The sequence below is a fragment of the Tamandua tetradactyla genome, chromosome 24, assembly GCF_023851605.1.
Source record: "Tamandua tetradactyla isolate mTamTet1 chromosome 24, mTamTet1.pri, whole genome shotgun sequence".
NCBI lineage: Eukaryota > Metazoa > Chordata > Mammalia > Pilosa > Myrmecophagidae > Tamandua > Tamandua tetradactyla.
The window spans coordinates 20296742-20324020 of record NC_135350.1 but is presented as its reverse complement, the minus strand read 5'-3'; the positions used below and the strand labels follow the sequence as shown (position 1 = coordinate 20324020).

The 27279-nt window shown below is 33.3% G+C and overlaps 1 protein-coding gene across 1 annotated transcript in view; it reads right to left on the bottom strand.

Annotated features, from left to right (window-relative positions):
* Positions 1–27279, bottom strand: part of TACR3 (tachykinin receptor 3) — an 87727-nt gene that overhangs the window by 29426 nt on the left and 31022 nt on the right. The window contains exons 2-3 of the mRNA XM_077143223.1: positions 16123–16311; positions 14789–14939 (exon numbers count right to left, since the gene is read on the bottom strand). Coding sequence (XP_076999338.1) covers positions 14789–14939; positions 16123–16311 — 340 coding nt within the window. The remainder of the gene's footprint in view (positions 1–14788; positions 14940–16122; positions 16312–27279) is intronic.

Here is a 27279-nt window from a genome sequence, read left to right as displayed (position 1 = left end):
AAAAGGGGCTTTTCCCTAGAAACAATGTTATGAGTCTTGGTTATTTTAACTTACGTGTATGATCTCACTGATATGAAATAATTAGAATAAGCAAAGTCACTGGGTCAAAATCTAGAATAAAGGTTACCAGAGGATGGGGTAGGGATAGGAAATGTTGAGTTAAGGCTTAAAATGTACATAGTTTCTATTTAGGAGGATGGACAAGTTTTGACAATAGATGCTAGTGTTGGTAGTGCAACATTGTGAAAATAATTAACAGCATTGAATTATACATTTGAATGTGGTTAAAAGGGGAAATTTTAGGTTGTATATATGTTACAAAAGTAAAAAAATCTGTATAACTGCACAATGCAAATCATGATTACAGTTAACAGTAAAGTGATAAAAATGTGCTTTATCAGTTAATAATTGGTGTTAATAGTAGGGTGGTATATGGGAACCCTGTATTTGATGTATGATTTTTCTCTAATTAAAAAAGACAATAATTTCCAGGTAAAATTAATATTCTTTCTGATTATAAAATTAATCAGAATAATTTATTTATTTGAATAATTTATTTGAAATATATTTGAATAATAAATTCAAAAGTAATTTATAAAAATTTGTGAAAAAATTATAGAAAATTGGAAATGTTTAAAAATAATAGAAGAAAATAGAAATCATCTGTAATACTACTGTTAAAAAAGGAAAGGACATTATTGGAAATTATGAAAAACATTCAAATATAGACTAAGCTTTATATCAATGATCAAGTTGTTAAAATTTATAACTGTACTTAAGATGGTTATGTAATGGATATCCTTGTTCTTATGAAATATACATGGAAATATTAAGTATCCAAGGAGTATGATGTATGTACCTTGCTTTCAAATGTTCAGAAAATAGATGGATAGATAGATGATGGATGAATGAGTGAGAGAGAGAAAGAGGGAGAGAGAATGATACAGAAAACATAGCAGAATGTTAAAATTAATGGATTTGGTTATCTGGGGGGTGGGGGTATGTTGGATTCTCCATGTGGCTTTTGTATTATTTTTTTGCAGCTGTCCTGTATTTATTTTATTTCAAAATAAAAATTGTAAGAAAAAATACTAGTGTTTAAGAACAAGGGTTACAAATGAGATGCCTTTTGGGACTAGACATAAAATATGTGACATAGCCAGGTGGAGTTAACCTGGAGTTAACTTGGAGACTGCTCACCTTAGCTAAAAGTGTTTATATCAAATTCTTTAAAGTGCTGTGTAAATTAAAAACAGACAATAACAGCAAAACAGAACTGTAGGCCAATTTGACCTGGGCCTCTAATTTTCAGTCCAGTTTAGAATATTGTACAGGTGTGGTAGTTAGATTCAGGTGTCAACTTGGCCAGGTGATGGTATCTATTCTGTTGCTGTGGACATGAGCCAATGGTACGTGAATCTGATCTGTTGCTGATTACATCTGCAGTTGGCTAGGAGGTGTGCCTGCTGCAATGAATGATCTTTGATTTAATTGGCTGGTGCTTAAATGAGAGAGCTCAATGTAGCACAGCCCAAGCAGCTCAGCATACCTCATTTTAGCACTCGCAGCTCAGCCAGGCCTTTGGAGATGCAGAAAGGAATCACTTCAGGGAAAGTTGTTGGAACCCAAGGCCTGGAGAGAAGGCCAGCAGAGATCACCCTGTGCCTTCCCATGTAAGAAAAAACCTCAGTTGAAAGTTAGCTGCCTTTCTTCTGAAGAACTATACGTTAACTAAATAAATCCCCTTTTACTGAAAGCCAATCCATCTCTGATGTGTTGCATTCCAGCAGCTAGCAAACTAGAACAAATTTGGTAACAAGAGTGGGGTGCTACTGCTATGGTTTGCAGATACCAAACATGTTGGAATGGCTTTTTAAATGGATAAGGGGAAGATTCTGGAAGAGTTGTGAGAAGCTTAATAGAGAAGGCCTAGAATGCTTTGAAGAGACTTTGAAGTAGAAATGCTTTGAAGTAGAAATGTGGACTCTAAAGACACTACTGATGAAGACTTAGAAATGAAGCACGTGTTATGATAGACTGGAAGGAAAGCAAGCCGTGTTTTAAAATTGCAGACAATCTGGCAAAGTTGACTAGTGGCTTTGGCTGGAAGGCTGAACTTGGATATTTAGCAGAAGAGATCTCCAAATTAAATGTCGAAAGTTCAGCCTGGTTTCTCCTCACAGCTTATAGTGAAATGCAACAGGAAAGAGATAAGCTGAAAACTGAACTCTTGGGTACAAAGAAACCAGAAATTGAAGCTCTGGAAAATTCTGGGCCTCCAGAAAGAGAGACCCCAGAGAATACTGCCCTGTGTGAGGATTAACCAAGTGTGGAACTAGCCAGCCATTTCAGAAAAAGCCAGGCTCACACATGGAGTTACCCAGGAAGGATTTGTGGAAATTCCTTATGTCTGATGGGCATGATCCAAGGCTACTGCATAGAAAGCCAATGAGAGTGCTGTGGGACCTGTATGAACAGAACCACTGCCAGTCTAGACTGGGGGGGGTGGTGTTCAGAGAAGGGACACATTGGAGGAAAAATAACTTCAGAGGCAAAACCATGGAGGCCAGGGTCTGAAGTCAAGAAGACGGGCCAGGAAAGGGGACCCACTCAAGCCCATGGAGAGGGTGAGTTTGCCCCAAAGGCAGAGGATGGGCCTTCCACCTCATTGCAGTGGAAGAGTCATGCTGCCTCAGGCCTTGGACGGGGTGTGGCACATTCCTTGGGGAGTGGGGAGAGCCTGGATGTCATCACATGGAGGGGTTGAGTGTGTGCCCCAGAGATGGCAGAGAGCCCGGGTGTACCCCTGATCCTTGGAGAGGGTCGAGCCAAGAAAAAGGTGGTCTCTTCAATATCCCCCAAGGTTGTGTTTGGAGAGAGGCAAGCATCTGCGTAGGCTCTTGGAAAGGGGGGACTGTCACTTTCAGAGGCCCCAAAGATAAATGACTCTTAGACTTTCAAATTTAATGGAGTTTGCCCTGCAGGTTTTCAAGACTGCTTGGGTCTAGTGACCCCTGTGTTCCTTCCTCCCTATGGAAATGGGAATATGTACCTATGACTGTCCCTCCTTTGTATGTTGGCAGCAAATAACTTGTTCTGAATTTCACAGGTCCAGGGCCAGAGGGTAATTTTGCCTTAGAACAGACCATGCCTGTAACTAACTTTGATAGGAGTTTGTACTGTTTCTAACTTTGAATTTCATTTGTATTGCTACTGAAATGGTTTAAGGATTTCTTTCTTAGTTTTTTTTTTTGGTTTAAGGATTTCTGATATTGTTATGAAATTAATGTATTTTGTATATGGGGAAAACATGTCTTTTTAGGGTCCAGAGGGTGGAATGTGTTGGTTTGAAATGATGTATGTACCCTAGAAAAACCATGTTTTAATCCTAATCCCATTTTGTAAAGGCAGCCGTTTCTTCTAATCCCTATTCAGCATTATATGTTTGAAACTGTAATTAGATCATCTCCTTGGAGATGTAATTTAATCAAGAGTGGTTGTTAAACTGGATTAGATGGAGGGGTGTCTCCACCCATTTGGGTGGGTCTTGATTAGTTTCTGAAGTTCTATAAAAGAGGAAACATTTTGGAGAATGAGAGAGATTTGGAGAGAGCAGAGAATGACACAGGCACAATAAACAGAGTCTACCAGACAGCAACCTTTGGAGATGAAGAAGAAAACTACCTCCTGGGGAGCTTCATGAAACAGGAAGCCAGGAGAGTAAGCTAGCAGATGACGCTGTGTTTGCAATGTGCCCTCCCAGCTGAGAGAGGAACCCTGACTGTGTTCACCATGTGCTTTCTCACTTGAGTAAGAAACCCTGAACTTCATCGGCCTTCTTGAACCAAGGTATCTTTCCCTGGATGCCTTTGATTGGACATTTCTATAGACTTGTTTTAATTGGGACATTTTCTTGGCCTTAGAACCATAAACTAGCAACTTATCCAGTTACCAGAAAATAATTTCCAGTAGTAAAACAAGCCTGTTTATAGCTAATTGTTACCAAGGGAGCGAATGAAGAATTTACTTAATAGCCTGGCATAACCTTAGCTCTGGAACCTCTATACTAGAATTTTCATATTGTCTTTTATGTATCATGTCAGAGGTGAAATAATACGAATCTACTGTTGTGGTAATATAAACATTGCAATAAATTTGAGGTGTCAATACATTTTGGTCTGTGCCATCATCACTTTAAAAAGAAAACAACTCTTACTCAAAAACTATCTTAATTTAAGACAAAAATATTTTACTGCCTGGAAACCATTTAGCCACCTTTACTTCCATGCACTCCATACGCAGGCAGAAATACAAGTAAATTCTTCTACTTATTTCAGAATCATAATCGATTCTTAGTTGCAGCCTAGATTAATCAGTAAGAGCAAGGATTCTTTTCTCAGACTAGTCTTGTTTGACCCTTGCTTTATAGTGATCATCAGGAGGTTTAAATGTGGTAATATGTACAGGGCACTAAGTATACTACCTGGCCCAATACAAGCACTCAAAAATATTAACAATTTTTATAGCAAGACACAGTAATGCAAATTTCTTACATGTTTCCTATTTTTGAAAATTAATAAAATTTTAATGAATTCATACCTACTGTATTAGACTAAGCTTCTAAGTACTCCTAAATAAATGATTTACAAATGTAAAGTAGTGGTTTATACCATGGGAAAGTATTTTCATTTTTGTTAAACAATCTGTTGCATATGTTAATACATACATATCATAGTAATTTGACAACAAGACTTTTTAACAGATGCTTCTACAAATAAATCTGTATATGTATCTTCTACTATGTGATAAACTTTCAACTTAGTTTTACATTATTTAACTTTGATGAACACTTGCAAATTCAAAACAAACCAGATAGCTTTCTTCTTGCTTAAAATTTATATCTGGATCTTATACTTACCTTTTAAAATGAAAAATATGATAAAGGTAAGATATCTTGGCATTTAGGGGAAGATTTATAGAATTATTGCGCAGGAAGGAAATCAGTTGTACAACTTCAATTACAGTGAGTGGAGAGTGTGTGGCTACCTCATACACTAGGCAGAAAATATGACTGCTGATGCTATTGATATTAGGGTTACATTAAGCCAATAACTCATGCCAGATTTTTGAAATCTTCTATTTGGCTCTGATTTCTATAGTCTAAATATGTTATTCATTAGCAAGAAAGAATGCTCCCACGTAGGGTAATATCTTATGTAATATAATTTTATCACGATTGACTAATCAAAATCGTAAATGGTCACTAGTTTTTTTTCTTTCTTAAAGGAAGCCTAGCTCACAATATAGCAACACGTAAAACAATGGTATGATTCAAATGCACTATTAGTAATTAAATAGAAAAAATGTAAAGAACTACTTATCTGCTTTACTTTTTTCCCACTTGAACTTAGTGCCAAAATAATCAATATTATATAGAGGTTAAGAACACATTCTTTAGAAGCAGGCTTCCTGGGTCCAAATCCTGATTCTGTCATTGAATGGACTGGGAAGGTTACTTAGCCCATCTAAAAGCTGTTTATTCCTCTATAAAATGAAAATAGCAATAGTGTCTTCCTCATTTGGTTGTCAGGATTGAATTTGCTGATCTATTTAAAGCATCTAAATCAAGCATCTGGTACATAGTAATCACCAATAAATGCTAGTTGCGTTTATGGCATTATCATGAGCATTGTTCTTTTTATTGATGAGCATAATTAGGTGTATTTTTGTCTCACAAGCAGACCAAAATAAGGGCAGATTGGCATCACACGTTTATGAGCGTCTATTATGTTTAGACACTTCAACATATACTTTATCTTGATTAACCTTCACCAAAATATTGCAAGCAAAGAAATATTATCTCAGAACTTCAAACATAAGGAAATAAAAGCTGAGCAATCAAGAGTCAGGGAGCCTATAGCTGAAAATCCATGAATCGAGCCAGACTGTCTGGTCTACAGTTCATCTCTTCTCCAGTATATAATGCTGCAAAGATATGTGTGCATTTGTGTTAGATATTAATGCCAAGAAGTCATGGTGCCTTTCTCCTTGCAAGGGCAAGCTTTACTTGTGGCTAAAGAAACTTAACAAAAATAGGAATATATGTGACACAATTCGGCAGACATACATATAACACACAATGAGAGTCAAGAATAGAGAAAAATGTCTCAAACACCAGAATTCTAGGAAGAAAATGTTAAAATAAATGAATCTCAACCTTTGTCAAAACTTAATCGAAGACAGGAAATTTTCTTCAATTCCTACTATATTATCAAAATAAATGACCTACTATATTATCAAAATAAATGAAAGTAAATGCTGATTGTATAATAATTACTGACTTGGCTTGTTCTTATGTCTTTTAGGAGCAGCACTAACCAATGCAGCTATTTAAATTTACATTTAAATTAGCTAAAATAAAATAAGAAAAGTTCAGTTCCTTATTTGCAATAACCATGTTTCAAGTACTCAATAGCCACATGTGGCAAATGGCTTCTGTATTGGACAGTCTAGATAAAAATATTTTCACCATCACAGAAATTTCTATTGAGCAGCACTGTTTGAGAGTATGTCAGGATGTATAGTGGGTTGATGGGGGTGGGGATTTCAACGGGCAAGAGATTGGCTAGGGTTAGCCACCAATTATTCGCACCTTAGTAGTGGAAAGAATGGTGATCTTGCGTTCTGATGGACTGAACTGACTCCACTTGTGTGAGTACTAGCTGTATGAGTTTTGGTGTTTCATTTTCTTATTTGTTTTCTTGAATTATTAAATGGAAAAGACAATTTCTGCTAAGTTTACCTTCTAGGGTTACTGTGAGGATTAGTACAGACAATAAATGAGAAAGTTCCTTGTGTACTAGAAATAATATTCAGACATAAGGTATGATTTGGAAACCTGTTCTCTGAATTATTTCTCTAAAAGACCGCAACCCTAAAAACTCCTATCCAGGATTCAAGTCCATGTTCTGTTTCTCATTAATTCTGTAAATTTGAGACATTTTCTGTTTTGTATGAAACACAAAAAAATGCACATTGATACCATGAGAATTAAACTATATATATAGTTTATATATATATGAGATTTTTAAATATATAAGAGTATATATTTTTATATATGAGTGTATATATATATATATATAAGAGATTTTTATTAACTATGATGCTATAAAATGAAGGCCATTTTGTGTTTAAAAAGATAAATGGCCAGTCTTAAATCCCTATTTTTCTACCACATGATGGTTTCTGATGCTCACAAAACTTGTATATATATATATTCACAGCAAAGTACCTAAAATAATATGTGGTATTTGTTGGGATTATTTCTGTATGCTAGGCACTGTTCTAAGTACTTAACCTATATTCCCTTATTTAATTTCTACAAATACACGAGTATACCTTATTTTCATTTCCATTTTACAGTGAATGTAACTTTTCCGGGCTCAACTAGGTTATATTTCCCAATATATGTGCAAGAGCCAGCATTTAAATTTGATACACTGAGTCTGTTGCTTCTATTCCCAGTCACTAACTCTACTGCCTAAGAGTAACACAAAAGAACACCATTCACTTATCCACTCATTAATCCATTCCAAATTTCCACTACTAAATATTTATTGTTCAATTTTCTCAATGTTAGTAAATATAATCCAATTCCCAGAATAAAAATTATTTTTAACTATAGAAGATGATTACAAATTTTATATTTATATATAAAAGTAAACAAGCAAGAATAGCTAAGAAAATTATGGAAAAAAGAAGACTAATTGGGTTAGAAGGTTTCTATATCAGATATTTAAAAAATGTTTAAAAATATTATAAAGCTTCATTAATTCAGCTAGCATAGTTCTAATGCATGTATAGAGAGACAGATCAAAGGAACAGAATAGAAAATGCTGACAGAACATATTTAGGAATATCGAATATGATAAATGTGATACTTTATATTAGCTTAGAGAGCATGGACTGTTCAAGAAATGGTGATGGAGATAACAGGAAAGTATTGAGAAAAAGTAAAATTGCTCTTCATCCCACAACTTGTATAAATGAATTTCAAATGGATTTAAGTTTTAAGCAACAAACACATACTCCATAAAATTCCTAGAACAGTTTGATTAAATCTAATCTATCCATATAGACAGTGATTTTATAAAATCTACAACTACTACAATTCTCAAATGCAAATTTTTATAATATATATGTGTGTGTATATATATATACATATATATATGAGAATTATAGCAACTGTTATTAGATATTATATGAAAAACCTCATTTTCCTGCCAGAAATCCATGATGCCTGAATCTGTCCCCAATTTTCTCTGCTCCTGTCATTGCACAATAAGAATTATTCATGGGTATTCCACAGAGAAACTTTTCCGAGGTTTAGTAAGCACTAAAATGTTGTATATATTGCCACCTAAGGTGATTATCTCATCTTTTTTAAAAGGAATAACCCTTCTACTTCTCAAGTAATACTGGTAAAGAAACACCGAAACATTTCTAGGTGTTTTTTTTTTTTTCAAACTGATTCCCAGCCACTGCCACCATAGAGAATAGGGAGAGCTTTTTATGGAAACGTTTGAAGGAAGTGACAATCACTGCAAAATTCAGGTGTAGAAGACTCTCCCGATTGCAGATTGTAGCACAGCGTCAGGTGGCCAATATTAAGTAAGGTGAACAAACTGCTATAAATTACCTTTAAGCATCCTGTTTTGATTAGAAGCATTTCATGGTAATATTAGTCACATCTATTTTAGGTTTGTACTGTTTTTTGTTTGTTTTCTTTGGCTTTTAGTTCCTCTCTCAATATAGAGAGGCTTTCAAAGATCTAATTAGATACTTTTTTTTGTCATAGCATGCTGGGTTGATTATATATATATTTCAGAAAGATAAAAGGCAGATAGGTTGTAATACTGTTCATTGTTTCATCAGCCAAAACAAAAATGTAAAATACCTGAATGAAAAATAGTTGGTAAAAAATCATGGACTTCTATATAAAAAATGCTTGCAATGCCTTTTATTTTCTTTATTAGAGAGACATTTTATAATACATGACAGAATTTTAGGAAAGACATTTTCGAACTCTTAATTAGTTCCCTAAGAAAATCTGTTATGAAAATGTTGGTTTTATGGCTGTGTGACAATATATGTTTTAAAAAGTAGAAGTAAAATACATGAGTTTTGAAAAGAGACATAGTTTTATGACTGATAGTAATATTATCAATAAAAATGATATCATTATGACAAATATTGGAGGGAAGATGTGTGGAAGTGAGTCATGGAGGCATAGAAATGAGAGTGGGAAACAAAGATAGGAAGATCAAAGTTATTCATTATGGGTTTGAATAACCACATTAGATATTGATATTTGAAGTCTAATTCATATGGATAACATCAAGTATTTTTCAAATTGTAACAAACAATTTTGTTTTAAATTGTAACAAAAAACAAGCTTGTTATGGGGCAAAGAGTCACAGAGCAATTTTAATCTTTTCACAAATCTGGCAGAAAGAGAAATGCATTTCAGGAGATTCTGATACTCTCTGAACAGTTACATTGTTGCTCACTGCATGGTGATCTCTCTTTTCGGAATATATATATATATATATATATATACACACACACATATATACATATTATGTTACTTTGCTGTAGCTATGTGGCTAACAGGGACTGACTGTTAAGCAATTCAAGTTAACAGCATCAAACATATTAATATTAAAACACAGAGGAGGAAACAAATATAGTATCAAATTCTTCATTCAATTTGTAGGCTAAACCTAAAAATTTGAAGATAAGTTTTTTGGGGCGTGAATGTTGCTGTTGTCATTACTATGGCTAAATGTAGCTGCAGGCAATGTGTCCTTTATCTTTGTTGTTACAATTAAATACACAGAGAACCAAGAAACCTTACGGCACATGGAAACTGATTTTATCCTAAGGTACTGTATCTTGACAAAAATCTTGATTAAATTCTACAGCCATCCTGAGTATAAGCTCTTAATTAAAAGGTAGAGATATCAATGTCTGGATCAAATTTCAAGTTCAAATTCATCAAGTTCTGCATCAAATTTTAAGGTCTTCATATATTGAAAAGGTACAAAATGGGATAAGTTAAACTAAATATCAACATAGATTGTGCCTGCTATGTAAAACACACAGTACTAGGCATGAGAATCTTCCATTTCCAAGCTTTGCAATTGCAACTCCAAAATGCCTTTCTGTATAACCTTCTTCACAATTTTTGGTAAACAGCCAAGGAAAGTTAAAGTGATGTGTCTAAGATCACACCTACATAGGGCAAGAGCTGGACTACCAGTCCTCACCCTCCAAGACCCTGTTCTTCCAGTGGCCATGGCACCAAGATTCTATGGCATGTACAATCCACCATGCATGTGGCCCTGTGCTCTTGACTCTCTCCAAGAAAATTGCTACCTCCTAATCCAGTCACCTCATATTCCAACTCTGTATTTAATTATCATGAAGACAATGTCTGAATTCCTGTAATTGATGAATTTTGAACATGGCAAGATGTATGGTAGAGCTCTGTGGCATAGCTTTAGAAATCTCCTTCCAGATAGATAACCTTCTTTTCATCAGCATACTTGGAGTCTGTGCATTCTACCAGTATTAATACAACTGGCAAACAGTCCATCTCTATTTACCTGATTTACAAGGATATCAGAAATATGAACAAAGTTTTTGTGAATTCAGGTAATAAGAATTATTTATTAATAAATGAATGAAATGATTGATCTAACATAACTGCTCTCATTATTTTCATTCTCTATGTCACAACCACTTCTTTCTCTTATAAGTGTACATAATTATAATAATTTGAAGTATTACTGGTATTTTGCCCAGTTTAAATATCTGTTAATTAGTATAATTTTTCTTCCAATCTCGCTAATCACTAGTCTATTAGTTTTTATATTCTACGTAGGTATGCCAAAATTCCAATAGACATTCATCTGTACCACTCACATGGATAATTTTGGGATATATTGGGATATACTTTTTCCTTGTCAGGAGACTGAATTTTTAGAATTTGAGTTTTCATATGCCCACATATGATGTATTAAATGGAGAGATAGGCTTCAAGTTTTTTAAGTATAGAATTTTTAATAGTAATGTTCATATTGGGAATTTTAGACAAGATTTTAATAGGCAGGTAAAATCTTTGACTATATTTACAAATAAGTTGAAAAAAGTAGACAAAGATGATCAGCTTCTTTATCTAGACAATGAATTCTCTCACACTAGAATTGAAGCATTAATATAATGTGCTTGGCAACCAAGATAATAGTCAAAAAGCATTCTCTTAAAAATTTATAAAATATTGTAATTACAGCTTCCAATTTTAAGCTTATAGCAATGCGCTATAAAGTATACATTTCTGAAGGGTAGATTTGATATGAATATTAATTAATTGCCACTAAAAAATAGAAATAAACTTAGCCTAGGCTTTAGAATTTATGTGATATTAAATAATACTTTATATTTTGCAACTAACTACTTGGAGATAGTTACTTTTATTTAGAGTGCAAAAATTCTTAAGTTAATCACTTTTGTTACATGAAAGAAACAAATGATGTTTCAATATACATACTAGACAGTCTAATACTTAAAGCTGATGGTAAATAACATACAGCCTTTTAAAACCCAGAACATTTAGTACAAATTAAGGATAACTTTGGTTGGCTGGTAAGGTTTATAAAGTGCTTTGAAACTGTAAAATACATTATGTGAGAAAGAGTTTATTATTATACTTAGAAACAGTTTTTCTTTCTAGAAAGACCCAGTTCTATATACATGGTTTAAATGTTGGAATAATCCTTATAGATTGCTCTCGATTTTATTAAGCCTCTTGTAGCCATATAATTTTAATAATGATGTTAAGGTTCATCCTTCTAATTTTAATGAGGAAATGTTTTTAAAGACATTAACTTATTTTTCAAGACTAATATTTACTTTTTTTTTTTTTAACCTGGTACTGGCTAGAACCAGTGGCATTATTTTCAAACTATATATATGTAGTAAATACATAGAGCTCTAACAGAGATGTTTAATCCTAAATTATCTGAAAGTTTTATATGAATTCAACTTTTAGGCACATTAGGATCTATTATAATGTAAAAATGTAATATATTCTACTGGCCAGTCTTCAAAGAATTTGCTCTTCAAGGCTTGAAATTTAGCACACTTCCTAAAATGTGAGAGAGTGAGAGAGAAAGAAATCAAAGTTTCCTCAGTAGTTACATAGATCTTCTCTTCATGACTTGACTAATATTTTGTAAGCTTTTATTTGTTTTGCAAATGTGTATTTGGGAGTTCAATCAACATCCACTGTTCTTTTATTACTAAGGTACTCAGAGTTGTTTGTTCCAATAGTCATAATGAATTCACACTATTGTAGTCATTCTCGATTACTCTATCTTTCAAATCTAGTCTGTAATTTCAAAGACATAGTCTCTAGGTATGAGAGCATAATTGACCTATTTCACAGATGTAAGGGTAGGACTTACATCTGTGATCGAACTGGTCATAAAGAAAAATAGGAAAATAATATAATTGCTAGAAATAAATGCATTCCAAACTATATCAGAAGAATATTTTAATTTAGGTGAAAGGAAATAAAAGAAGAGCTAGAAATATGTTGAATTTTAAAAATTTTGGACAAAATGGGTATTATTGCCTAGATATGGATGGTCACACCAATAAGCAAATGCAAAAGGAATCCAAGGGCAAGGTGATATATGAATGTCCTTTTGCTTTGGATAAGTTCATAGCACACTCTGAAAGAAAGGCACGTGGACTGGGATTTTAAAATGCTCTTATTTTTTTTAATATCCTAGAAGAAAGATACTCTAAGTTCAAGTTGATATTTTTACTTTGAAATTCTAGAGTAATTAAATCAAAATGAATTCTTATGCCTTACTCTCATCAGTTAGAGAGGGGTATAGGCAAAAATATTCTCTCTTGCAATTCTTCATAATGGGTCTCAAAACTCAACAATAAATTTTCATTTCTTTCTAGAAGAATATTATATATATATATGAAGGTAAAGAATGATTATCTATAATTATGGGTTTATTTAAATTTTATTTAGGAGTGAAAGTGGTAAAACTATAAAAGGATACTTAAATCAGTAAGAAAGAAATGAAATAAAGACAGGAAACTAAGTGGGTAATTCAAAGACAAGACGTCTTTGACAGACGTCAAGCCAATTATGTAATATGATGATGCCAAAAACAGAGCTATAAGAAAATATCCATAAAAAATATCTTGCAATATGAGCTAGGAATTAGAAAATGAGGGTTGAAATTGGAAAAGAGAGATATATACTGTTCAGAGATGACCATGTTATTGAAGTTTCTCTAGTTAGTTTTAGGATTCTTTTTTAAAAATATGCCAAAGGTAAGCTTCATTGCTGTCCACATCAATTTTAAGATACCTTTCTTGCAAGATAAATGAAATAATATATATTATAGGCTAAAATAAATAAATTATGGAAAATTGCATGCTTACCTTTTCTTTTTTAAATATTAGCAATCATGATAAATGTTCAATGAATATAAATCTCATGTACAAATTATTTGTCAATACCAAAACAGTAAAACATGAGTATTGAAATGGGATAAATTTTCTACATTAGATTTTCAAAACATGACTGTTTATTAAGTGAATGTTTGTAGTTAAATATTTTCAAGATTGTTGAGTGTACTTTAAGAAAAGGGTTCATGTGGTTACTACTAGTTCTATATAAACAAATAAATTGTAAGTGGAATAAATAATAATTGACCTTTTCAGTACGTTGCACTCATCCTTGGAAAAATCTCTTATCTGCTTTAGGCACACATCAACTGTAAAGAGGTAGATGGAACAGATGACTTTCAGATTCCTTTCAACTACATGAATTTATGTAAACTCTCACTCATTGAGTCATATAATGATAGAAAATAATCTTTATGAAAAAATTCATCCTAGCAAAATGATGTTAGAATAATTTTTGGTGATTTCTTGGTTGATGTGAATAAGTCAAAAATAGGTGTATTTCATATCACTCAATAAATTGTTAAATAATATTCATGCAGTTCTCATCTCTCAATCTGATATACATGATGCTGTGAAGAAACCAGATCAGGAAGAGATAAGGAGAGGGGTGAGGGAGAGAGAAAGCGAAAAAGAGAGCTATTAGGAAATTGCAGCACATACCATTCCCAGGGTAAATCAAGCTTTGGGCTGTTTATAGAGAACAACAGAGGCAGAGAGAGAGCTCCTTAAATTCTGTTCAATAAAGGGCAAATATAGCTAGAGGCACAGAAATAGAATCAACTGAGACCTGGTTTAAAGTGAAATTTCAGCAGTTTCAGGTGGAGCAATGGGGAATTCTCTGCTAAAGTGATAAAATGTCCTGCTGTAAGGAAGAATCTATTCTATCATAGATACTGGATGAGGACACTGGTTATGGAAGACAAAAAGGAAGGAAGGATAAAAAGGAGGGAAGGAAGGACTAACATTGTAAAAAAAAGGAAGAAAAGCCAAAAAAAAGTGGAAGTGAAGCATCAAAGTACATCGTATTAAAATGTTGCAAGTAGGGCGGGCCATGGTGGCTTAGCAGGCTGAGTTCTCCCGTGCCATGCCGGAGACCCGGGTTTGATTCCCGGTGCCTGGCCATGCATGCAAAAAAAAAAAAAAAAAAAAAAAAAGAAGTTGCAAGTAGCTTTTTTCCTATCTGATATGCCACAATTTACACAAATGCTAGGTAATTTGTATGGAACAGTACCTTTCTTTTCGCCTTTAGCTGCTCATGGTACTTGTCACAGGTGTCTCCTGGTATCTCCCCTCCCCAGAGAGTAATCCCGACGATAGTGTATGTAATACCCATGATGAGCAGTGGGAAACAGTACACAAGTATAATGACAATAATATGGTACCTGCAAGAAATAATAATAAAAAAAAGATATGGACTGAAGAGCATATTGAGATGAACTATTTGAGACTTTGAATTTGTTCAATTTTAAATCCTAATTTTAAATGCCATCAAATTATTTGGCATATTATCTCTGTGTCCTCATTTTAAAAATCCGTCAAAATATCATGCTGTGGTAACCGACAGTCATGTTCCAAAGAGTGTTAGTTGACCTTGTCAATCTTTGCTTCGCATATGGAAACAACAGCTGAAACAAGATATTCATTTACATCGCACATATTCCCCTTACCTAGAGGTCCAAGATGAGTACTTTTACTCTGCTTGCTAGTTGTTGAGCTAAAAGAATTTTATTTATTATCAGAGGAAAAGTGGAGGGACAGAATGATAGAATTAGCTTAAAGATATTTTTTCACGTTTTTTTCTTGTAAATGAAAAATATAACTAGATGCTTTGAGACATGATGATTCCACATTATTGGGCTGTGATTTAAAAATCAGATAAATGAATATTTCTTATTTACTTTGGTAAATAAAATTCAGACATAATAGCTATACCAAAGCCATGATAACTACATACTATTAAATGAAATTCTGGGCTTTCACACTTTCAATCAAAATTACAAAATTACAAAATTTTGTAATTACGAAATTACAAAAGGATGCAGTTAAGGAGGTATAAGAGGGCACCTATAATGTTACAGCCCAACCAGAATATTTACAAACATCTGTGTGGCTCCTGATGTCATAGGAAGGCTTAAAGCAATGAAAGAGTTTGTTATAACAGTCCTCAATACTTGATTTGTTTTGTAAAGGAAATATTAAACTTCCTTGTCTTCCAGTTCCTGGAAATTTATATATTAAATATTGATTTGAAGTCAATGAAGAAGTAATTCAGTCAACAAATAATATAGTTTTAAAGATGAGAATATTATCATAAAACTGAGAGTTATTGCCATGATGGATTGTATACAGCCCTCAGCTTAACAACTGATGCTTGCTTTTCCTTGAATAAGTGCTTCCTAATATTAAAAAATAACTGGATTCTACCGAGAACAGAGTTAAATAAAACAGCACCTTTAAAAGAGGGAAGTGTGTTTATTTCTTATTTACAAAATTGTTGCTTCCAACCTCTAGTTTTCTAAATGCTTGATAAATTGAATTGAGAAGCATAAAAGAAAATTAACTTACGTGAAATGCTGTCTGGGACCTTCTGGCCACTGCACATAACAAAGAGTTCGGCCGGGCATGACTTTGGTTTTGGAGTAAAGACACTGAGGGAAGGCAAGTAGAAAGGCTAGAATCCAAATACTTCCAATGACAATCTTGGTAGCTGTGGCAGACAATCTGGGCTTCAAGGGATCAATGATGGCCATATATCTATATAAAAGCAAAACCGTTTTGTCAGTAGTTGTCCTGTTAAAAGATCTAAAATGTAGTTTCAATGGCCAGGGCTGTCTCTCTCCCAGTAAACAAGACAGTAAGGATTTTGCTTGTGTAGGAGCAGCAGAGAATGATAAAAGTGGCCTAGTCCTAGCAACTAGGCAAATTTAGTTCCTATTCTGTCATTCACTTAAATTCATTATTCATTATTTTTGATTCATTACTGAGCCTCAGATTTTATTATTTTTTAAATATAAAAAAGAAAACCCACCTTTTAAGGATCAAGTGAGGAGCAGTATAGATAATATAATATAAATAATGTAAGTGGAAGTTTTTGATTGTTTGGTATTGTGTCCAGCACATTATCAGAATTCATAGATGTCTGCTGAATTGATTTAGAAAGGTATATAATAAGTGTTTAAAATACTAATTCCCACCTTCCTTTTTCTTCCCTATGTTTAAATTCTGAAAAGAAAATGCTGTATTTTATGCATGATTGTTCTGCAAACCCACAGCTTTTCTAATAAAAAAAAGAAAGAAAATGCTAGAGAAAGAATATGAGTAAAAATTATTAAGTATGAGGAACTCCTATGAGGATATCATCATCATATACATTTAAATGCAGCAAAGGACAAGTTCAGTATCCAGGTAAGGATGATTACATCAAATTTGATTGAGGATATGCTTTCCTATAACTTACAAAATTGAATTCATAATATGTCATGAAAATCTTCATGATGCCTACATATGAAACCATGTATGACACAGTTATTATGTGAAAATTACACCAGAGACTCATACTTACATATCTCTCTCAGAGTGCAACATTTTGGGAATTAGGGAACTCTCTGAATACAGTAATAAAAGTCAAACTTTATTCACTAGTCTTCAGAGCAGAAAATAATTTACACCAAATTAATTATTGTTTTGTAGTCTTAAAAATAAAACACATTATTAAATTGTTTCGTTTTTGTCATTGGTCATTTTGTGCTTCTTAAACATAGTTTTATTTCTGCAAAACTTTCAAAGGCAGTGCTTTCATCAAAGAATGAGCTACTTAAGCCAAAAACATGTTAACTTTGAGAATATAATTCAAAATAGACACAATTCATCAATTTGCTTATTGCTCTTTACATTTATAACTACTAGTCAGAATTATGTCTTTGGTAGATATGATCTCATCATATAGTATTCTTAATGTGAATTTATCACAATTTAATTAGCAGAAGTTTTTTTAACTCATTATGTATGATAGTTAATAGGTAAATGCATGAATCTGAGAAATGAAAAGATAACTAAAAAAGCAGTCCCATGGCTTGTGAAAATAAAGTGAACTTTACAAGAAAAATAAAATGTGCATATTTGGAACAGAAGACTCTAAATCTTCACATACTTACCTTGTTAGTGAATAATAATGATAATAGCAACATTTATTGATTGCTAAGCATGTGCCAGTCACTTTAATGCATACATTATATAGATTTATGATCAAAGTAATCCACTAAAGGGGATATATTATTATCCCTATTTTATAGAAAAGGGAACTGGGGCTAAAGACAAAAATAAATTGTCCAAAATGATCCATATTTTTAAGAAGATGATTTGGAACTCTAAACCTATTCACTCATTCTTTCAGAGTTTATAGATACAGATTTTTACTTTTGACTTTAACCAAAATAATGTAAGGAATTGTGGAAAAGAAAGAAAAATAGATAAGGTAGATGCCTCCCAAATAATCAGAAGTATCACATTCCCTTGTGACTGTAAAAGCATTTATGTGTAATATTAAAAAAAGAGTCAAACATTTAAAGGCAAGAATGATAAGTGTGCATTTCTGTTCCCATTGTTGTTTATTATAGGTTAGCATAGCATTTATCACAATATATTGAATTATCATTATATGGTATCTCCAGAGCCTAGTACAACCACTGTCAATGAATTTTCTTGTACTGGATTGAATATTCTTCAACTCCATCATAACTTTTTTCTTTTTTTGCTTTCTTTGGGATTTTATGAGGGCAATTTGGATGTTTAAACCATATTTGAGACTTGGAAGGGTGACTAGGCAAAGTGGCAAAAGGGTAAGGGTTGTATAGAAGACTTCTGGGAGAATAAACAGAATGTGTAAAAATCCTGCATGGATGATGGATGGAGGTACAAAAAAAAGTGAGGAGAAAAGTGGTTCAAGATGAAGCTCTAATGCAGGTTAAAGATCTGGTCTTATGGGAAGTAACTGAGGTGATTTAGTGGAGCAGAATAATCAGGTTTTTCTTTTGTAATGAGCATCTAGCTGCAGTTTACAGAATGGATTGGAGGAGGGAAACTGTGGAAGATTAAGGAGATAAATTACATGGCTTTTGCTTTGCCTCCAGTGAGAGATGATTACTGCTTGCACTAGGGTGGTAATGAAGATTGAAATAAGTGAATGGATTGAGGAAAGTAAAAAATTTCAAAATGTTGTGGGAAGTAAGAGTCAGTTGTCCAAAGAAGCAGATAGGATTGAGAGGCCATAATGAAGACCAGTTTAAAATTGATGGATTAGGAATCCATTATAGCAACAATCTTCCCTATTTTTTACTTTTACCAGGAGCAATTGTTTCCTCACAGTGGGAGTGGAGAAAATGGATCATTAGGTTCACTCAGATAAATATCATCTAGACCTTGAGAAGAAAGGATCCAATACTGAGATATAATATTACCTGAATAATTGTCAGTACTTTAAATAAACATATAATGTTTATATGATTGCATTAGCTTTTCCTACTTTTTTTGGTGAAGCTTCTCACCATTGTTCTTCCCTCACCAAACAGATCCCTATAGATTCTTAAATATGTTAGAATCCCCTTACTGCGATTATTTCATAAACAACAGCGAACATTGGATTCTTCACTCTTCCAGTTAGCATTATCAATCTTAAAGTCATTTTTTATTGTCTTTTATATCTTTTATTAGATTCCCTTTGCACTCTAAGACAGGGCTACTTTACATGAAGATTAATTTTTTTCTGATATAGTTGAGGAATCTTTTCTGTTTATTTTGATGTCCTTTGCTAAATAGAAATTTTCGATGTAACTTTTTGCTTATTCTCATTAAGTAAGCTTTCTCAATTTTGTAATTGTTGTTGGTAATCTGGTATAATTCCCTTTGTTGGCATTTCTGTTAAACTCAATTTTTGGATCTTTATATATTTCAAAGTTTTCAAGTTGCTATGAAGACAAAGTACTGTTTTAAGGTGTTCACTTGATTGTACTAACCATGCAAAGAACATTTGCCTGAAATGATATGGATTTTACTGTCTTCCAGTTTACATCTTATCATAATAGAAGATATTTTGGTCTGTAAATTCTGTATAAGATGCAGTCTGGCTACTGTTAGTGCAAAATAAAGATTAGTTGTGACAGCTACTCCCAACCCATAAAATTTCAAATTCTGGTCTTTGGTGGTAGGAATTTTCTGTTTTGACAAATCATTTGAGAGATACATAAGCTTTCTCTAAATTGTATCTTTTAGAGACATTTTACTTTTTACTTTTCCATAAATATCTTAAAACAAGCTTAAAATGAAACAACTAGTCAATCATAAATATTGTCGTAATAACTTACAAAGGGAGCAAGAACTTTATAAACAAACATATAATGCCTGAGACCTGGGTTCAATTCCCGGTGCCTGCCCATGCAAAAAATAAATAAATAAACAAAATAAACATATCTACATACATGTAAATATATGCATACATTTAATAAGAACTTCAAAATATTATCCAAAAATCACTTGCTCATTTACTCAAATTCTTTGAGTTTTATAAGTAAAATTTGAACACTGATATTTTGGCATTTGAGTTTTATATGGCTACTTTAAATTAAACAATTAGATTTATCTATTCATTTGCTTATTAATTATCAACTATTTCTTGAGTGCCAACTACTATCCAAGATTGTCTTATATTATTTGGCCATATTGATGAATAAACCAGATGTGATTGCTACTCCTTTGGAGTTCAGAGTCCAATGCAGAAGAAATGTATCATTCAAATAGTTACAAAGTTTTTAATAAATTATAATCCAAATGTCTGCGGGGGCAACAGGACACTGGATCTTGGATATTTGGTTAAGCATTTCTTAAACTTTTAACCTTATGCATATGGTACATTTTGTTTCCATTCTTCATTGTGCAAAAATATATTCATGTCGTGGAGTATGGACCTGGGTTTAAAACTGTCTCATCTTATTGGTTTCCATAAGAAATCCAATTATATTAACCATGGCAGACTGTAAAATTATATTAGCTTTAGGAGTTTGGGGGAAGGAAGAATGCACTGCCGTTCTTCATCCTGCTAGTTCCAGACTTGACTTTGTTATCTGTTCTAGTCTGCTAGCTGCTGGAATGCAACACACCAGAGATGGATTGGCTTTTAATAAAAGGGGATTTATTCCATTAGTTCTTCAGAGGAAAGGTAGCTAACTTTCAACTGAGGTTCTTTCATATGCAGGAAGGCACAGGGTGATCTCTGCTGGCCTTCTCTCCAGGCCTCTGGGTTCCAACAACTTTCCCTGGGGTGATTCCTTTCTGCATCTCCAAACGCCTGGGCTGAGCTGCGAGTGCTGAGATGAGGTATCTGAGCTGCTTGGGCTGTACTATGTTGAGCTCTCTCATTTAAGCACCAGCCAATTAAATCAAACATCATTTATTACAGCAGGCACGCCTCCTAACGGACTGCAGATGTAATGAGCAACAGATGAGGTTCACGTACCATTGGCTCATACCCACAGCAACAGAACTAGGTGCCTTCACCTGGCCAAGCTGACAACTGAGTCTAACTACCACATTATCTTTGTGCTGCTCACCTCATATTTTGCAATTTTCTAAAACTCCGTGGGCATCATCGGTGACCCAGCTATTGACAACCTCTTGAGAGTTTTAACCCAGTCCCTCATTAGGCCAGTCTAATTGTGAATAAAATTCACAGTCATATACATTGTTGTGTAATGAAGATGTACTAGTAATTATGGTCCATAAAATAGGGGAATTTGATCTAGTCTGGGATAAAGGTTGAGATGGTGGTAAAGGTGTTAAATACATTGCTAGCAATGTTAAATGCTGACTGTTCACCAAACACTGTTGTTGGAGCTTCATATATAATTCTTTTAATCCTTAAATTATAGTTATTTTTAGTAATTATAAAATAATTTAGTGAATTTTAAATGAAACAATTGGTCAAAATTTCAGACAAATTTATAAATGTTTTTCTAAATTGACAATATCAGATTTACTGCTAAAGACTATTTTCTGCTATTTATACAGTCCCTGATGACGTATAATTTTGAAATCTAAAACTGATTTTTTCATGCATGAGATAATATAAAATTTGAAGTCACTTTTCTGAGGGTCAATTTACTATCATGTGCATGGTAGAAATTTGTTACCTCTATATTGCCCCCAGAAAATTAATGGGAAAATATATTATATAACCATGCACACATGTCACTTCCAAAAAGCTGCCTTCATGAAGTAACTTGTAAAAATCACACACACACAAACTTAACTTTGTTGAGAACTTAATTCCCTGTGAAACTACTTTTGAACTCTTGGCAGATTATTTTCTTATAAGCAATGCTTTCAATAAAATATATGTTAAATTTAAATATATGTTAAATACTATAAATGATACTTATAGTATTCAAAGTTTTATAGAGATAGCACAAAATACTATACATATTCAACTGAATGTGATATTTAGTTTAGATTATAAGGTAAAATGCTACCCTAAATGCATACAAAGCCTTTTTTGCAGGACAATAGAAAAACCATTCAATATAGTTTTATTTCATTTTATAAGGAGAAGAATTTTTAGATGAAGGGAGGGTGCAAAAGTTGCCAAAAAGTGGAGAAATTAGTATAAGAGCTAAAGAACTATCCAGGTTGGAGTAATGGACATGTCATAAAATAATTATTGTGAAATCAAAGTGAAACTTTTTAAGCCCAGAAAAAAAGCCAGGACACAGGCTGGCTTTAGTCAAATATATGACTTTGTGTAGAATGGATATTAGAACAGTGTTAGATCACTCTAATAAGTAGAACTAAGACTCTGTGGTTTCTGTGAGAAAGATCGCTCACAACTGTGTAGGGACATAATGGATTATTTCTTTACGGTGCTGTTGGTGGTGGTACTCAGGAATTCACTCCTTTACTGAGCGAATTAAAGGACTATAAACTACGAGATGCATTGTTGAAATAGATGAAAACAGCCTACCTCGCAAATTTGAGATTCTGATTCTACTTGGAATGATTCTGAAAGGTAATCATTCATTTCTTATAAGGAGAATTGTGACAGGGAGCGGATTGATGGAGACAAACTGGTATGCTGGAAAATGTATATGTTTGAATTACATGTTTAATTTGCACGTGTTATGGGTCACATATCAAATCGTATGGAACCAAAGGTTGCCTTCTGTCTACTAGCTTCCCCTTAAAATTGTTTGGAGTATAACAAGTGTCCTTTGGGTGCACTAGGAATTAATTCCCTTCACATTGGTCTAATAAGAATTTACAGAATATCAAGCTCCTTTACAGAATATGTAAATGCTAGCCTACGACAGTTCTGGTAGATTGTCCTGATGGTGCCTATCAAGCAGGAGAATTTCAAAATCTTAAGGGTATTTACGTTGTGAAGAGGTAAATGGTGAGTTAACTATGCAAGTAGAATACAACAAGCACACCACAGATAATCTCAAAAGCCATATAGTAAAGGTATAAAATATGAAAAATTATATTTTAATATATCCTATTAAAGTTAATTTGGGCATAAATTAATTAACAGTATGAAAACAAGTTTAAAAATTTCTCTCTGTTCATTCATTTGTTCATTCAATGAATACATATTGAGTACCAAGTATGTGCACGCATTATTCTAGATGCTGTGACTATATAGCAATAAAAAAAATTGTAGCAAATATTATGAAGAAAAAGGCAAAATAAGCAGAGAGAAAATGTTGGGACACTGCTCTTTTAGATGAAGGTCAGTTCATACCTGAGATATACTAAGAAAAGCAAAAGTTAGCTATTGATTTCTTTGTAAGAGCGGCTTCTCTTTCCTCTCACTCATGTCATACATACAAATATAAGATTATTTTATTTAATATCTTCTGCTCTTTGTGGACCATTAGTCTCCCAAGACTCCATGAGTTCATGGTAGATAAATAATTTAATAGCCACATAGTCTGACTTCAAAAAGCAAGTGTTTTACAGGTCTATAATTTTCATATACCTCATCAATGAAGCAAATCAAGGATGCTAGACAATTCATTTATTTATTTATTATTTGCATGGCAGGCGCCAGGGGAAACAAACCCAGGTCTCTGGCATGGCAGACAACAGTTCTCCCACTGAGCCACTGTCGTATCATTCGAGTTCACTCATTTAAAAAAAGCATTCAATATTGAATCAATCTCTGATACAATGGATTTCAGTTCCATTAAATGTAGGACATTATTGTGTTCACTTTATAATCTTCATGAAGTGGTAAATGACATCTATAATGCATTACTATGTAAAGAAAGTAAAATTTCATTCTGTAGATCCTAATGCTTTGTTTGCTTGCATTGCTTTCTGGCAGTTAAAAACCCATCCAAATCTTGCATTGGTATTCCCCTGTTCCAATGTGGAAAAATAAATTCATATTTTCTGTGGGTAAAACTGTGCTTGTGTCTTTGCCATTACAGGGTGGCCAATGGTTGCTACTATTACCTTAATAGCAGTATATTCTAAACCTTATGACTGGAAAGGGGTATCATTTTATCTGTCTTTTAATAACCAGAACCCAAAATAATTGTTTGATAGAGTAGTTACAATTTTGGTTTTCAAAATGAGTGCAAAAATTTCTCCCACCAAATCCTCTGTTTCAATTAGGCTTTAAAATGCATTAAAATGATCCTCAACCACCCTAGTGTGGGTGTACTGCGGACTATAGGAAATTGAGTGAGATGGGAATATGTGGAGCTCCACTGTTATGTAAGAATAAAATAACACTTTTTGGAACTTTAGTTTGAGGATGCAAATTTAAATTTATGCCATAGTTTATAATGTAACTTTTGAGAACTATGAGGAAAAGTAAGTAGAATGATAGATTATAATGGAAACACTGCAGTGCCGGAAAAGTAAAAGATTGAATAACAATGTTCTCTAACAAAAGACTCAGTGGAACTCCACAGAATGCAGAATTTGGGACAAACTAATACTGACAATATGGATTAGATGGGTGAGATAAATAGGACTTGTGATATCTTTATTTCATTCAACAATAAGCCATATTACCATTTTACCAACCAATTATGTTTCCTTTTAATACCCCTATATCTTTTAATTGAAAGTACTCTTTAATTCCTGTCATATTATGTTTCAGATTAGACTGTCGGACTGTTTCCAAGAAGCATGCAGTACTTGAGGATAAATAAAAGTAGGATGCTCCCCATAGTATTACAGCTGTGCTAAGAGAAGTCATTTATGTGACTAAATGAGTTAAAAAGTTTAGAAATATGTTTATTTTATTATTTTATCAGAAATCATTAAGTTCACATTTATTACTAAAAACTTGAAGAAACTAAAATCTGTCTCAAAATATCTAAGCCTTAGACTCTAAGTCATGCTTTATAAATTTTTACTACCCATTCCAGTGTATAAAATATGTGCAATATTTAGCCACTCGAAAACCTTCAGTTAGTCAATTAGCAACACAGGAGCAATTTTATAGGGTGGGTAAAAATGGTGCATAGGGCGGTGAGACGATGGTTCACCAGCTAGAATCCTCACCTGCCATGCCCGAGACCCGGGTTAGATTCCTGATGCCTGGCCATGCCAAAAAAAAAAAAAAGTGTATAACTCGGATTCAGCAACACGTCAAGTCACTAAACTGATCTCGACGTATGCATGCTGATGTGACATAGAAGCTATAGAAACAACTTATTGTTCATACCACAACTACTAATCTTTAGTACCTCACCTCAAAATGATGGTCCTTAATTCTACTGTATTTACATCTTCTAGAACATAGAATATTGCGAAGAACTCTTAACATTACATCAAGAAGCATTAGATGTTTATTACCTGTCCAGTACTCAGTGCTACTAAAACTACATGTCAAAACAAACAAACGAAAAACTACATGACAAGTGTCCACAAGGATCTTAGAACCTGTTCTTTTGAAGAACAGGGGCATGATTTTACTGGCTTCTTGTTAATATGATGGTGCTTTGAGTTAGTTTTCTAAAGTTGGAAAAATTTTCTGCTAAGGCATCTTCTCCTCCATTTTCCTTATTACTAATGTCATGCCTTCCTGGATCTAGGGGTGAAGGTGACTTTATGAAAACAAAGAAAGCTAAATAGCCCATGTGAGCCTACTTTTGCTGTTGTTAGCATGGTGAGCTAACCAATTGAAATACCGGTCATAATCCGCCCCACCAAAAAAAAAAAAGAAAATGAAACCTAATCTATGAGATTTTTATTCTATTGAGATAGGAAAATCTAAGTCAGATAAGAAGTGAAAAAATGGGACCACAATAAATAGAAAAGAAGGAACATAAATCATAATAGGAACCATTATGGAAATTTGCTCTGAACATAGTCCATTAGATGGTTGCCAGAATAATTTAAAAGACATACATCTTTCTCATCATTGCCAAGTGGAAACTTAATAACAGATATAAATATATATATTTATCTGCTTTTCATTTGAACCTTAATATGTAGCTAAGAGTGGAAATCTGTTCAGGAGGCCACTTCTCATTTGAGTATTTTTTACCTAACCCATCATATTACCTGAAATTATTTATGGCAAATAAATGCTCTGTTTTTGCTTTGTTACCATCGGAGAATCTTTTTTTGCCTTCTAAAATAAGAATCCTTATTTATGTTCTCACTTACTGGGACTATTAGGCAAGTGGAAATTATTCTGATAGCTGTGATTGTATGTCCAACTATTTGTTGTCAGTATTCAGAGATTAATTAATAAATGCTATTACTTTAACACAACAATTTTCAAAAGAAAATACCAAAACTAAGTAGTTTTATTTCTGGGTGAATTAAAATTTTCTAAATTTATCCCTTATCCCCCTTACATTTTTTATCTTTAATGGGTTAGTTTTTTCTGTTTTAAAGATAAACTACTTTATTCAAAACAGTGGGTGATATACAATCACTTATGAAATCTTACACCTTCTAAGTTGCAGCCAGGAGGTTCTCCTGCCTGTTTAGACTGCTCCAACAAGACATTTTTATATCCATTTACCAAACTCAGGAAGAAATTTCACTTCAGAGAAGATCAAACCACAAACATCATTCATACAGCAGTTTCCCCCAAAAAACCCCCCCAAATTTACCTGCTCACACTTTTCTATCCCACTCATTTTCTCCTGCTAGGGACTGCATCCTAAGATGTGGTGTATACTTCGTGTCATAAAATATATTAATAGAAATCTTTTAAACATATCATTCTTGTTCCCTGACATCATCCCTTCATTTATAATTCATTGGAATTCATTAATCATATTTAGATAATTTTATATCTAAAAGGGCCCTTATATTATGTCACAACTAGCTTAAAAGTAAAAGGTTGGAAAAGATAGACCAAGTAAGTACTAAAAAAAAAAAAGCTGAGGTGCCATATTGATATCAGACAAAATAGACTTCAGAACAAAGACAATTACCAGAGATACAGAGGGTGATTGCATAATGTTAAAAAGGTGAAGTTACTAAGAAGATATAATAGCATTAAAATGTGCCTAGTAACAGCTCCAAAATACATAAGCGAAAAAGCAAAACTGAAAGGATAGACAAAGCTACAGTTATATTCAATTTCAACAATCCTCTCTCAGCAATTGATAGAACTAGTAAGCAAAAACTCAGTAAGATCTTGAAAAGATTGAAAAACTCTACCAACAAACTGGATCTAATTGGCATTTGTAGACTATTTCA